The 15,267-nt window shown below is 40.1% G+C and overlaps 1 protein-coding gene across 3 annotated transcripts in view; it reads right to left on the bottom strand.

Moving 5' to 3' along the window:
• The window catches only part of Agl (amylo-alpha-1, 6-glucosidase, 4-alpha-glucanotransferase), an 80,765-nt gene that overhangs the window by 15,194 nt on the left and 50,304 nt on the right, over positions 1 to 15,267 (bottom strand). For all 3 annotated transcript variants that reach the window (XM_004663950.2, XM_045137975.1, XM_045137976.1), the window contains 6 exons: positions 14,740 to 14,870; positions 10,775 to 10,911; positions 10,269 to 10,402; positions 9,522 to 9,697; positions 5,579 to 5,681; positions 1,824 to 2,049 (listed from right to left, as the gene is read on the bottom strand). In XM_004663950.2, coding sequence (XP_004664007.2) covers positions 1,824 to 2,049; positions 5,579 to 5,681; positions 9,522 to 9,697; positions 10,269 to 10,402; positions 10,775 to 10,911; positions 14,740 to 14,870 — 907 coding nt within the window. The remainder of the gene's footprint in view (positions 1 to 1,823; positions 2,050 to 5,578; positions 5,682 to 9,521; positions 9,698 to 10,268; positions 10,403 to 10,774; positions 10,912 to 14,739; positions 14,871 to 15,267) is intronic.

Below are 15,267 nucleotides of genomic sequence, written 5' to 3'. Positions count from 1 at the left end.
CAGCAACTATAATTTATTTTAAATTATTTCTGTGTGTGTGTGTGTGTGTGTGTGTGTGCGCGCGCGCGCGCGCACAGGCAAGTAAATGGAAGTCAGAGTACAACCATGGGTGTTGGTCCTTTTCTTCTACCTTGTTTGAAATAGGGTTTCTTTCATTTGCCACTGGAGAAGGCCACGATGGGATTACAGACACATGCGGCAGGCTTGAGGAGCAAGTCCCTCTATCCACTGAGCCATCTCCCCAGCTCAGCACTTAAAATTTAAATGGGCATAGCTGTTCTTATTCATACATACATGGTAATAGGGTTGAATTATGTGCAGAAATGGTGCTCAGATTTCAGATCTATTATGACTTTAGAAAATAACCACAGTGGGGCCAGGAGTGGTGACACACACCTTTAATCCCAGTACTTGGGAGGCAGAGGTAGGAGGATTGCCATGAGTTCAAGGATACCCTGAGACTACATAGTGAATTCCAGGTCAGCCTGAACTAGAGCAAAACCCTACTTAGAAAGCAAAAACAAAAACAAACAAACAAACAAACAAACAAAAACTACAGTGAACATAAAATTCCATAGAATTTTATTTTATCTATATAAGTAATAAATATAATGCTCAGGATATAGATATATATTCAAATAAAGAATTATAGAAGCAAAATGTTTAGAGTTCTTATATGCTTAACTATACTTCATTTAAAAACTTCTGAATAAAACCAAAACTCTATCATATAAAAACGCTGCTACTAAGCCATGTGTGGTGGTGCACGCATTTAATCCCTGCACTTGGGAGGCAGAGGTAGGAGGATCGCTGTGAACTCAAGGCTACCCTAAGACTATGTAGTGAATTCCAGCCTGGGCTAGACTGAAACCCTACCTTGAGGAAAAAACAAACAAACAAACAAACAAGCAAACAAACACACACACAAACAAACAAACAACAAAAAACCACACCTCTGCTAGTAACTATAACAATAGTGAAGTAGAGCTGGGCATGGTGGCACACACCTTTAATCTCAGCACTTGGGGAGGCAGAGATAGGTGGATTGCCGTGAGTTTGAGGCCACCATGAAATTACATAGTGAATTCCAGGTTAGCCTGGGCTACAGTGAGACCCTACCTCGAAAAACAAAACAAAACAAAAAAAATAGTGAAGTATTTTAAAATTGTTATAAAAATTTTTGAGAAGCCATGGGAAAATAATACAATGAATTATGTGTAAAGTAAGCACATATCATGTAACTGAAACATGACAGCTGGCAACAGAAGACAGAAAAATTATAGGATACCTTTTTTAAAAAAGTACTTTGTGATAAGAACATCACGGGAAAAATGAAGTGGCTTTCATACCCCCTTGCCCATATGCCAAATAAATTATAGAAATAGACCCATACATCCATATCAGTGTATACTCCTGACAGGGGGAGGCATTCAAAAATGTTTATCTGTTCCCTACTTTTTCAAAGATTAACTGAATTCCCTGGACTGGTTGTTAAGACCCTCTCCAACCGCACTCACCTATTCCCCAACCTATCACTATTTATTTGTTGTTTAGTTGATCCTTTTTGAGATATCATGGATGGATGGCTTAGTGGTTACAGGCACTTGCTTGCAAAGTCTGATGGCCAGATGCACTAAGTGGCCTATGCATCTGAGGTTCCTTTGCAGTGGAAAAAGGTCCTGGTTCACTCATTCTCTGTGTCCTTCTCTACTTCTCTTTCTCTCTCAAATAAATACATAGGTAAATAAATAAATATTAAAAAAATTAGTAGAATAAATACAAGTCATATTCCAGGAATAATTATTTTATGAAACAGTCTTTACCAGTGTGCCAGCAGGCAAGGGAGCAGAATCATCTGTTGGGTACATTCTGGAAACTGGGCACCTGAGGATGTCTAGACCATTCGGAACCATTTTGCCATAGTCTTGAATACACTGCAGCCACCACCACACAGCATCCCGGCAATTGTATCTGGCGTAAGTTCCTTCACCAAGGAGATTGGGAATAAGACCATGCCTCAAAGTACTCGCAAAGGCCAAGATAATATTCCTAAAACAACAGAAATAAGTGGATTATTTCAAATGACAACAAACACTTTGAAAACTGAAGAAAAACCAAACAACCAAACAAAAAACATCACTTTACCAGGTGCACCAACTTCTAGTCTTATCTTTTTTCCTATAATAACCTGCCCTCTCTGCTATTGGCTTTTCATCTTTGGAGTCAGGTATTGAGATTAGCATTTAAAATAAAACTGTTGTTTTATAGTAGTGGCACACGCCTTTAATCCCAGCACTCAGGAGGCAGAGGTAGGAGGATTGTTATAAGTTCAAGGCCATCCTGAGACTCCATAGTGAATTGTACATCAGCCTGGGCTAGAGTGAAACCCTACCTTGAAAAACCAAAAAATAAAATAAAATAAACAACTGTGGTATATGCATGTGTGTGTGCACATGCATGTGGAGGCCATAGGTAGATGTCAGGTGTTTTATTCAGGTGTTCTCTACCTTTTTTATTGAGACAAAGCCTCTCACTTGAACCCATGGCTCAATGGTGGTTCAGTTAGCAAAGCACTTGCTGTACAAGTGTAAAGACCTGAGTTCAGACCCTAGCATCATATAAATGCCATGCAGATGTGGAGGCCCATATGTTATCCCAGCATTAAGGAGGTAGAGACAGAGAATTCCTGGACAACCTGGCTGGACTACCTAGGTTCAGTGAGAGGCCATGCCTCAATAAATAAGGTGGGAATGATCAAAGAAGGCACCTGACATCAAAACTTTGACCTCCACCCTCCACGTACATGCAAATGTGCACATCACTAACATGCAAAAAAAAAAAAAGGAGGAGGTTGAAGCCACCCTGGGCTACACTGTGAGACCCAATTCAAAATTGAAAAAAAAAAAAGGCAGGGCATGGAGGTCCTGGTGTGCCTGCTCCCCTCCCCTTCTCTCTCTCTCTCTCTGCTTGCAAATATTTTTTTCCTTTAAAGTCAGTTGCAGTTCTAAAATAATTAGAGACTGGGGCTGGGTAAATGACTTAGTGGTTAAGGTGTTTGCCTTAGAAGCCTAAGGACCCAAGTAAGCCAGATGCACAAAGTGGCACATGCGTCTAGAGTGGCTGGAGGCCCTGGCGTGCCCATTTTCTCTTCCTCTCGCTCTCAAATAAATAAATAAATAAATGAGATTAAAAATCACACTTCTATAGAACCCAGGTGAAAGAAGACATCTTGAGAAAAGTTGAAAATACTTTGAAATGATGAAGATAATGATGAAGAGACAGCTGGCTAGGACTTGGAGGATGCTGGGCTGGAGATGGCTCAGTGGCTAAATGTGCATGCCTGCCAAGCCCAGTAGCCTGGGGTTCAATTCCCAGCACCCACATAAAACCAGAGCAAAAACTGGTGCAAGCATCTGGCTTTCATTTGCAGTGGCGAGAGACCCTGGTGTATACACACACACACACACACACACACACACACACACACACACAATATTGAAAAACTAATTTGTAAGATGCACAGAAAGCTGTGGTTAAGAAAAATCTGGGAAGCCAGGCGTGGTGGCCCAGTCTTTTAATTCCAGCACTTGGGAAACAAGAGATAGGAGGATTGCTGTGAGTTTGAGGCCAGTTTGAGACTACATAGTGAATTCCAGGAGAGCCTGGACTAACATGAGAAAAACCTTGAAAAACCAAGCCAAAACAAAACAAAAAGTTGTAGTATGGGAAAGGCAAGACTCTTAGCCACCACATCATGCTGAATCCTGCTACCCAAGAACCTATTGCTAAATAATTCACTTAGGGGTCTGGGAAGAAGCAAATGGCCTACTACCTTTCAACAGTTCTATTAACTCTAAGTAGCCAATAAGAAAAGTTCTTAGGTAAGGAAAGGAAAGATTCATTTCATATACCAATACAGACAGGTCAGTTTTATTTTACTTTAACAGCTTAGTTTTAAAATAGTCAAAAACAGGGCTGAAGAGATGGCTTAGTAGTTAGGCATTTGCCTGCAAAGCATAAGGACCCAGGGTCAATTACCCAGTATGCACGTAAGGCAGATGCACAAAGTGGCACATGCATCTGGAGTTTGTCTGTGGTGGCTGAAGGCCCTAGCAGGCACATTCTTTCTCTAATAAATATTTAAAATAAATAAAACTATTGCCACCTGGAAAGGTAACCATTAGTTGTTTTCCTGATGACATCACAACAAGGCATTATATAAAAAAGGTTTTTAATTTTTTTTCCTTTTTTTTGCTTTTTTGAGGTAGGGTCTCACTCTGGTCCAGGCTGACCTGGAATTCACTATGTAGTCTCAGGGTGGTCTTAAACTCACAGCAATGCTCCTACCTCTGCCTCCAAGTGTTGAGATGAAAGGCATGAGTCACCACACCTGGCTTTTATGCCAAGACTGTACACTTATAGATCAGTGCTACTAAGCTGTGGCTTCAGGATGCAGATAATCACCTACCTTGTTCAAACAGTAACTATCCCCCAAGCTGACCCTTTCCCATGCCTAGGCTTGGATTTGGGGGTATTATATAGGCACCAAGAGTTTGCATCTCTAACAAGGTCTCAGCTGACAGCGATAATGGTTTGTGGAGCAAGCTTTGAGAGGTAATACTGCAGAACTTAAGGTTTTTTTAAGAAATATTTATTTGCAAGCAGAGAGATATAAGAGAGTCAGACAGAGAGAATGGGCATGTCAGGGCCTCTAGCCGCTGCAAATAGACACCAGATGCATGCACCACTTTGTGCATCTGGTTTTATGTAGATACTGGAGAATCAAATTAGCGTGGTTAGACTTTGCAGGCAAGCACCTTAACTGCTGAGAAATCCATCTAGCCCTAGAACTTCTTTTCTTTTTCTTTTTAATTTACTTGAGAGAGAGATACAGAAATAGGCAGGGGGAGAGAGAGAGAGGGAGGGAGGGAGAGAGAGGGAGAGGGAGGGAGAGCACGTACATGTGCGCACTCGAGGGCCTTCAGCCACTGCAAATGAACTACAGATGCGTGCACCATCCTTGTGCATCTGGCTTACATGGGTCCTGGGGAGTGGAACCAGGATCCTCTGGCTTTGCAGGCAAGCACCTTAACCACTAAGCCATCTTTCCAGCCCTAGAACTTCTTTTTTAACCAGAAGTAAATTCATTTATATTACTGCACTATATGAAAACATCACAATAAACAAAAACAATATACAAAAACAAAACAAACCTGAAGGCTATAAAATCTGACAACAAACAGGGAAAAACTTGGTATAATTCTTTTTATAAGACTCAAAGAAAGCAATCCTTTCATCATAGAAGTCATAAAATCATTACACAAGTTTGTTTTATCAAGATAAGTTTGCAAACCCTAAAGATGATCAGACCTGTCATATGAAGAACTAGAACTTAGCTACTTCAAGATTTTTCCTCCTTTTCAATTCTGGGATACTATTAAATGAGCATACAACAAATAAAACTAAGTCTAAGGCAAACACACTTTTCAAATGTGGTTGCAAACAGATGGCTCAAAGGGAACATTTGAAAGGCATGGAGAAAGTACTGAGATATAAACTTGCCTCCCAACTCTCTTACCTGGCCTCTAAGTAGCGTCCAGTGACCAGCAGCATTCCCCTCAGAGCAATGAAAGTATCCCTTCCCCAGCAGCGGAAAAGACCAGAAGAAAAGTGAGGTAAGCCTAACAGAAACGATATCCAAGTAATGTGTTAATCATAATAATATAGTCAACTCTATTATTATATACACTCACTTGAAGACTGGGGCCAAAGGCAACTGCAAAAACAAAAAAAAATGATCTCCAAAATGTGTGTCTACACACGCAAGTGTCTGTGGAACGGAGTTCTGAGGTCTTATCACTTCTGAAAGGAGTCTATGGTGCAAGTGATTAAGACTAGCACTGGGCAAGGGCTCTACCATTGGGTTATACCCTGGCCCCAAGTACTAGGAGCTCAGAGGGATTCCTTACTGAATGGATTTCAATTTGTCTTTTCAGACTAAGTAAATCTAAATATGAAATGATTACCTGAACAATACCTAATTCAATATGTTTATTAATCAATCATTCTATAGTTAAAGTTTACTACAATATTTTCCATTAATTTAGAACTTAATACTGCCACATTTGTATATAATATATATAATTATGTAAAAACAGTTTTAAAAGTGTTGTGCTTTTACAGAAATAGGTTTTGAAGATGAAATCAAGGAATTCACATGTTACTAGCTTTAATGTTCCAGGTAGCTGCACCTCAACCACTAAGTCATCTCTCCAGCCCCTACTTTTTTTTTTTTTTTTTTCGAGGTAGGGTCTCACTCTAGCCCAGGCTGAACTGGAATTCACTATGGAGTCTCCGGGTGGCCTTGAACTCACGGCAATCCTCCTACCTCTGCCTCCCAAGTGCTGGGATTAAAGGCGTGTGTCAACACTCCCAGTGCTGGCCCCTACTTTGCTAATTCTTATAAAAGCCAACAATTATATATTTTTGCAATATTCTTATAAAAGGAAGGCATTCCCACCCATTTAAAAATGAACTTTGCAATAATTTGCCTGCAAATCTGAACAGAGTCCTATTTTTTGCCACTAAAGATTAGGTAAAACACTCCTTTGGGATACCAGAAATAAATACCAGAACTTTAAAAAAATTTTTATTTATTTGAGAGAGAAAGAGGGAGGGGAGAGAGGGAGAGAATGGATGCACCAGGGCCTCCAACCACTGCAAACAAACTCCAGACACATGCACCCTCTTGTGCATCTGGCTAATGTGGGTCCTGGGGAACCGAACCTGGGTCCTTTGGCTTTGCAGGCAAACACCTTAACTGCTAAGCTATCCCTCCAGACCCAGAACTTTTACTTACATTTATTTGCCGCACACAGTATATATCAGGTGCTAAAGATGAATATGAGGTATAATCAAATGCCTCTGTTTTGGGCAGTGCACAGTCAAAAAGATTGGTGTTAAATAGGCTTGAAATAAATCATCTAATTTCCTGACACTCCAGTTTAATTTTAAGAGCACCTGCTTAGATTTATAGGAATAATAGGTATCAGAAAGAGATCAGACAAATGACAATCTGAAACAAAATTACACAGTTAAAACAGAGTTTGTATTTCATTCCTCTTAAAATAACTAAAAGAAAATTGTGGTAGTGGGAATAGAACCTAGGGCCTTGTGCATAATAGGTAACTATGCTACCACAAAGTTAAATCCCTAGCCCTTAAAACAGAGTTTATGAATTTTCAAGATCATTCTAAGTGAAACAGCCACATGAGGTACCACCAAGTCTGAGCAGATACAAATTTACAGAAACTAAATGGTAACAAAGGGGACGATATAGATAATATTACTGTTTTTCTACAATGTTATATATTTCAGTTTAATTGGGAATGCTCTAAACTTTAGTGGCCTCTATTACTAGCACTTTTTAGAAACATACTGGAAGTTTATTTAAAAAACAAGACTTTCTTTCAGCCTATTTTTAAAAATATTCTTTTATTTTCATTTATTTATTAATGAGCAAGAGAAGGAGAGAGGACGGACGCATCAGGGCCTCTAGCCACTGCAAATGAACTCCAGATGCATGTGCCACCTTGTGCATCTGGCTTACATGGGTCCTGGGAGAATGGAGTCCTTAGACTTCACAGGCATGTGCCTTAACTGCTAAGCCATCTCTCCAGCCCTCTTTCAGCCTGTTTTGCAGGCTTGGATTTGTCACTTGGTTTGGGTTTTAAATCAACTTGCAGAAGAGATTAGCAGTAAATATGGTTTAAAGTATTTGACATTAGACATGCAATAAAAAAATCATTTAATATTTGCTTTGTTTTTTGAGGCAGTGTCTCATTCTAGGCTGTCCTTGAATTCACAGTGACCCTTCTTTTTTTCTTTCTTTATTCTTTTTGGTTTTTCGAGGTAGGATCTCACTCTAGCTCAGAGTGACCTGGGATTCACTATGTAGTCTCAAGGTGGCCTTGAACTCATGGTGATCCTCCTCCCTCTGCCTCCCGAGTGCTGGGATTAAAGGTGTGCACCACTATGTCCGGCTCACAGTGTCTCTTCTACTTTAGCCTTCTGAATGCTGTAATTAAAAGCATTTGCTATAACATCTAACTAGTATTTTTTTGTTATTTTTCAATTCATAATCTCTTAATTATTATGATGTTATGTTTACTTTTTAAAACGGGGAATGAAGCCAGGCATGGTTGTACACACCTTTAATCCCAGCATGTGGGAGGTAGGGAGGTAGGAGGATCACTGTGAATTCGAGGACAGCCTGAGACTACACAGTGAATTCCAGGTCAGCCTGGGCTAGAGTGAGACCCTACCTTGAAATACCAAAACCTGGGCATGAAATATAGAAAAAAAGGTACCAAACTAGATTTGATTAAAATATATAAAAAATTCCAAGAGTTGGGAAAAAACCTTCACAGACTTACAGAAGGATAAACCAGCCACAATAAAACACATACATACACAGTACTTGGTGCAGTTTTAATTAAATAGTAAGTATGGCTGTTATGAGTAAGCAATGGCATAAAACCTTTGATAATATAATGAATTAACAAAAACTCAATAATTTAGCTGGGCACATGGTAGATGCCTTTAATCCTAGCACACAGCAAATTCCAGGTCAGCTTGGGCTAGAGTGAGACCCGCCTCAAAAAAAAAAAAAAAAAAAAAGCCAGGTGTGGTATAGACCTTTAATCCCAGCACTTGGAAGGCAAGGGTAGGAGGATTGCTGTGAGTTTGAGGCAGCCTAAGACTACATGGTGAATTCCAGGTCAGTCTGGGCTACAGGGCTACAGTGAGACCCTATTTCAAATAACTAATAAATAAATGCTATAAAACAATAACTTTCTCGTAGGTTTTTCTTTTCTTTCTTTCTTTTTTTTGGAGGGAGGGTCTCAATTTATCTCACGCTGACTCTGTAGTCCAGGCTGGCCTCAAGTCACAGTGATCCTATTTGAGCCTCCTGAAAGCTGAGATCATACTTGATTTGGCTATTGGGGGGAGGGGGAAGAGACAGGGAGAGAGAGAAAGAGAGAGGCAGACATAGAGAGAGAATGGACACGGCCAGGGCCTCCTGCTACTGCAAACGAACTCCAGATGCATGGACCACCTGTGCATTAGGCTTATTTGAGTTCTGGGGAATCAAACCTGGGTCCTTAGGCTTTGCAGGCAATTGCCTCAACTGCTAAGCCATCTCTCTAGCCTGACTTTACTTTTTTGTGCATGCTAGAGACATGGCAGGCATCTTCCTTCGTGGCTGTCCACCTTATTTACTGAGGGCAAAGTCTCTCGCCTAAACCAACTGCTTGCTGATTTAGCTAGTCTAGCTAGCCAGCTTGCCTTGGGATTCTGTCTCCAACTCCCAAGCACTAGAATTGGGGGAGGCGCAGCATAACCCTGGCATTTACAGGGTGCTAGAGATCTGAATGCTAGTCCTCATACTTGTACTGTGAGTGCTCTATCCATGGAGCCTCTACAGCCTCTCTGACTAGTACTGACTTATTGAACCTTACCTGCAGCTACAGAGACACAGCACTGCTCCTTCTCCTTTGTGACCTCATTGAGCCGGTATGGCACATCCAAAAGTGAGGGTGACAGAAGTGGCAGAGAAGGGCACCTTCCCACTCCACACATCTGGACAGATCCCAATGAAAGGTGCTTTACAAAGGTTGAGCCATTCTGAACAAAGCTATACAAAAAAGTGTTAAATTGAAATATCATTTATAGCAATTCCAACATTTTTAGCAATTTTCTTATGCTTTCTGTTCTGTTTGTTTTTGAGCCTGCCTCTCATGTAGCCCAGGAAGGTACTGAATTGCTATGTAGCCAAGGATGGCCTTGAACTTCGGATTCTCCCCTGCACCCTCTAGGCTAGGCTTTCAGCTGTACACTAGCACATTCAATTTCTTATGCTTACTTTCCAGTGCTAATTTTTCTACACAAATATATCAAAATAGCAATACGGTTTGTTGTAAACTCTTTAATAGTTTTAACTCTAACAAAAAGTTAGTGGATAAACAGAAACAAGTAACCTAAAACAATTTAGTTTTCCCCAAACATGGTTTATTGGCTTTATAAGACAGATGTTTAATATCTAAGTTTGATTTTGTATGTTTCTGACTCAAGGATGCTAACAAATGTCTGATTCACTTAACCACTTTCTCAGTTGAGTGTTTTGGTCTGTAAGGGTATATGTACAGTGATGATGCATACAGTTCCCACATAATATGTCCATTTACTCCAGCCTTGTGGATAGATACCTTGACATCTGCTTCCATGCCGTATCTAGAAGGGTGGTGTATGCACCAACTAATATAGCATCAAAGTAACAGGGAATTAGATATCGTGGGATTTGTTTCAGGTAGAAGAACATAGCCTGCAACCATTTGCCAACCTGTTACAAAAATAATTTAAAAATTAATTGGTGTTTACAGGCTAGGTGTATTTTAAGAGTTAAGTCTAAATACGTAATTCTGCTATGCAGTAACCTATTAACCAGATTTCCATTCGTTAGAACTAAAAGATGATGCAGAGAGGAAAATAGTTCAGCTAGTATGGTGCACACCTTTCATCCCAGCACCTCGGGAGACAGAGGTAGGAGTATCAACTATACAGTGAATTCCAGGCCAGCATGGGCTAGAAAACAAACAAAACAAAATAAAACAAAACACCAAAAGCAGAAAGGAAAATGGTTCAAAGAAACCATAAATATTACATACAATATGGTCCTTGATGTTTTCCTAGACTACAATATAACTCTACTTACTTGGGCAATATTTCCTGATCGTGAAATAAGCCGGCCACTGACATAGTCAATCATCCAATCTCCAGATCTCAAATTTTCACAGAATGGATGCCCCAGGTCATTCTTTGGTCTTATTTCTGCCAACACGGACATTAACCCTGAAAATCCACACATTACTGTATTATTAGCAAGGTCAAGATGCTCCCAGCTTAGGGTGTGGCTGGTCTCTAAATGATATGGGGAGAACACAGGTATAGTACAAGGACTGCTGAGTCCACAGTGGCAGCAGGTAGCGTGGTTGAAGGCAATTATGGGAGCAGCAGCTTATACCAAGTCACAATAGACATGCAGAGCTTTCCAGGACCAGAACTACTAAGACTGCTCACTTTTTTAAAATTTTTTATTTTACTAGTGTAAGATTCAAAGGCAATTAGCATGGTTTCTCTGCCTAAGGCATCAAACTAGCCAGTATGGGTATTTTTTTTTTTTTTTTTTTTTTGGTTTCCCAAGGTAGTGTCTCTAGTCCAGATTGACCTGGGCTAGAATGAGAACCTACCTTGAAAAAACTATCCACTATTGATATAGTTAAGCATTTAATCTCCAGATCTCAAATTTAAACTAGAAAACCTAGATTTAACTACAAACATACAATACATATGTGACATGAAAACAGAAGGGAGACGGGGGGGGGGGGAGGAAGAGGATCAGAAAGAGAACAGGGGCAGAGGCTGGGAGATATAGCTCAGTGGTTACAGATGCTTGCCTGCAAAGCTTGCCTTCCCATGCCCCCATGTAAAGCCAAATGCACAAAATGGTGCATGCATTCAGAGTTTGTTTGCAGTGGCAAAAGGCCCTCGCACACCTGTTCTCTTTCTCTCTCTCAAATAAACAAACAGAAAGCTGGCACGGTGATACACACCTTTAATCCCAGCACATCACTGAGGAGGCTGAGGCAGTCTGGAGCCACTCTGGGGTTACAGAGTGAATTCCAGATAAGCATGAATTAGAGTAAGATCCTACCTAAAAAAGGAAAAATATCCTAATTTTTTTTTTTTTTAAAAAGGGAAATAGAAGGAGAGAAGAATGAGTACAGCACAATGGTGTGTGTCAAAATGCCAAAATGAGTCAGGCATGGTGGTGCCATGTCTTTAATCTCAGCACTTGGGAGGCTGAAGTAGGAGGATCACTGTAAGGGCCTCTTGCCACTACAAACCAACTCCAGACATACGTGCCACTTTGTGCATTTGGGTTTATATGAGTACAGTGGAATCAAATCTGGGCCGCCAGTCTTTATTTGTTTTTTGTTTTTTCGAGGTAGGGTTTCACTCTAGCTCAGGCTGACCTGGAATTCACTATGTAGTCTCAGGGTGGCCTCAAACTCATGGTGATCCTCCTACCTCTGCTTCCCAAGTGCATGTGCCACCACGCCTGGCTCCAGTCACCAGTCTTTATAAGCAAGCACCTCTAGCCACTGAGCCATCTCTCTAGTCCATTTGTTTGGTATTTTGAAAGGTCTTGTAGCACTAGACTAGAACTCATGGTCACCTTATTTCAGTTTCCCAAGCGCTAGGATTATAGATGTATGCCACCATGCTATCTAGACAAACGAAATTATTTCAAGAAAAATCTACAAAAATATTACCAGCCAGATGGTAGTATACATTGGTGGTTGTCACAGGTTTACATGCTATCTGGTAACATTCTTAGCTTTTTGATGGGTGGGAGCCAGTGGTTTGTGAAGAACACATTTTAAAGGTATTGATAGCCATAAGGATATTAGATCAGATAAAGGAGCGGGCAATGAATGGCTTTCAAAGGGGCAAAGAGCTGCCCAAAATAATTTAGGTCTAATCTGCAATATTTTAATTCTCCATAATCACAAAGTTTGGTCACCTGGAAATTCTCTTTGTAGGATAAAAAAACTTTTTGTCAGCTAGACACAAAACAAATAAGAATATATTTTATTTCTTTTGTTGCTTTTTTTTTGAGGTAGGGTCTCACTCTAGCCCAGGCTGATCTGGAATTCACTATGTAGTCTCATCATGGCCTTGAACTCATGGGGATCCTTCTACCTCTGCCTCCCAAGTGGTAGGATTACAGGTATGCACCACCACACCTGGCAAAATGTATTATATTTCTAGGCCAGTTCTATTTAACTTTTAGCAAATAACTTTTTTTTTTTAAATTTTTATTTATTTAATTAATTGATTTATTTGAGAGCGACAGACACAGAGAAAGACAGATAGAGGGAGAGAGAGAATGGGTGTGCCAGGGCTTCCAGCCTCTGCAAACGAACTCCAGACGCATGCGCCCCCTTGTGCATCTGGCTAATGTGGGACCTGGGGAACCAAGCCTCGAACCTGGGTCCTTAGGCTTCACAGACAAGCGCTCAACCACTAAGCCATCTCTCCAGCCCCAACTTTTTGTTTTATTTTAATTCACTTTAGCTCAGCATACAACATAAAGACATTTTTGTATATATGTGTTATTTTGTACACTTTTCTCATCCATTCCTCTCTCACACTCTGGCTAGTTCCTTTCTTTTAAAAAATATTTTATTTTTATTTATTTATGAGAGAGATAGAGAAAGAGAATGAGAATGAGGATGGGCACACCAGGGCCTATAGCCACTGCAAATGAACTCCACATGGATCACCATGTGCATCTGGCTTACATGGATTCAGGGTCCTTAGGCTTTGCAGGCAAGCACATTAACTGCTAAGCCATATATGCAGCCCCCTTCTTCTTCTTTTCTTTTTAAAATAATCTATTTATTTGCAAGCAGAGAGAGATACAAGAGAGACAGAGAGAAGGGGTATGCCAGGGCCTCCAGCCACTGTAAATGGACTCCAGATGCATGTGCCACATTGTGCATCTGGCTTTACTTGGATACTGGGGAATCGAACTAGGCTCTGAAGGCAAGCACCTTAACAGCTGAATCTTCTCTCCAGCCGACCAGTTTCCTTCTTTAGTCCAGATGATTCCCTCTTCTGCTTTCTCATCACACATATTTCATTGCCCACTCTTATTTCTCCACTCCACTAAGGCCTCTTCCTTCCCTTTCATGTTTCAGCCTAAATACACACACACACACGTGTATAATTTTAAGTCTAAGTTATGCAGAAGAGGGAAAACTTGGTACTTGTCTTTCTGAGTCTGCATTATTTTGTTTAACATAATGATTTCCAGTTGCTTCCATTTTCCTGAAAATGCCATTATTTCATTTTTTATTTTGGCTGCATAAGATTCCATTGTGTATGAGTATCACATATTTTCTAGCCATTCTTTTGTTATTAGACATTTAGTTTAATTCCATTTCTTGGATATTGTGCATAGTGCAGCAATAAACATGGGTGTGCAAGTATCTCCGTAACACAACATTTCTGAACTCAAATTTCAAGGACACTCTCCTTCTTGTTATATAATAAACTAAGTCAAAAACAGTAAGGTAAAAAAGCATAACTGATTTTAACTTAAAGAATGACCCCATAAAACTAGAAACTCTAGACATCTTCTCAGTGAATGTTTTACATTATTGACTACTTATAGTGTTTTATACAAATGATCTATCTCATTTAATCCTCACACAATTTTACATTCTTTTCCTTACACAGTCTTCTGAATTAAGTAACATTATTATCAATATTATTATTATTAGGTTTTTTTGAGGTAGGGTCTCACTCTAGCTCAGGCTAACCTGAAATTCACTATGTAGTCTCAGGGTGGCCTCAAACTCATGGTGCTGCGATTAAAGGCGTGTGCCACAATGCCCGGCTATTTCTTTTTTTCTTCAAATAGGGTTTCACTGATAGCCTCATATGCACAATCTTCCTGCCTTAGTCTCCTGAGTAGAAAGAAGTACAGTTGTGCTCCACTGAAGTTCAGAAGCGCTAGTACCTGGCAAAGGTCAATCATGAGAGCAGCAGCACAATCTGAGCTCTGCGCTCAGCTCCATGCGAACAGTCACCTCTCTCATGCTCACTCACCCTGGAGACCTGCATACTTAAGTGGTGACCAGTTGGGTATGTCGTAGCAGCCTCCACCGTCTTCTTGTTCTTCTGACTCACACCGGTAAAGAATCTGATTTAGCTCAGCCAAGGTTAAGTTAGAGGCAACACTAAGAATTGGAAAATAAAGACAAATAGTTAATATACTTGCCTTAATAAAAAAGATCTGCATGTAGCACTACATATTTTAGAAATTCAGTGTTGAAATAAACATATACTGCTATATTATAAATAGTAATGGGTAAAACATAGCAGAAATTAAGTTACAAGTAATGTTATCTCAAAACCAAGTAAATAATCAAATTTACTTGGTTAAAAGTATGCTGGCCAGGCATGGTGGTGTATGCCTTTAATCCCAGCTGTGGTAGAGATAGGAGGACTGCTATGAGTTCAAGGCCATCCTGAGACTACACAGTGAATTCCAGGTCAACCTGGGCTGGAGTGAGATCCTACCTCAAAAAGCAAAAAAAAAAAAAAAATCTTTAGTTTGTATATAACCTTTCATGA

Source organism: Jaculus jaculus, chromosome 19 (assembly GCF_020740685.1).
Source record: "Jaculus jaculus isolate mJacJac1 chromosome 19, mJacJac1.mat.Y.cur, whole genome shotgun sequence".
NCBI classification, from domain to species: domain Eukaryota; kingdom Metazoa; phylum Chordata; class Mammalia; order Rodentia; family Dipodidae; genus Jaculus; species Jaculus jaculus.
The sequence above is the reverse complement of the archived record's forward strand: the minus strand, read 5'-3'. Positions and strand labels throughout refer to the sequence as shown.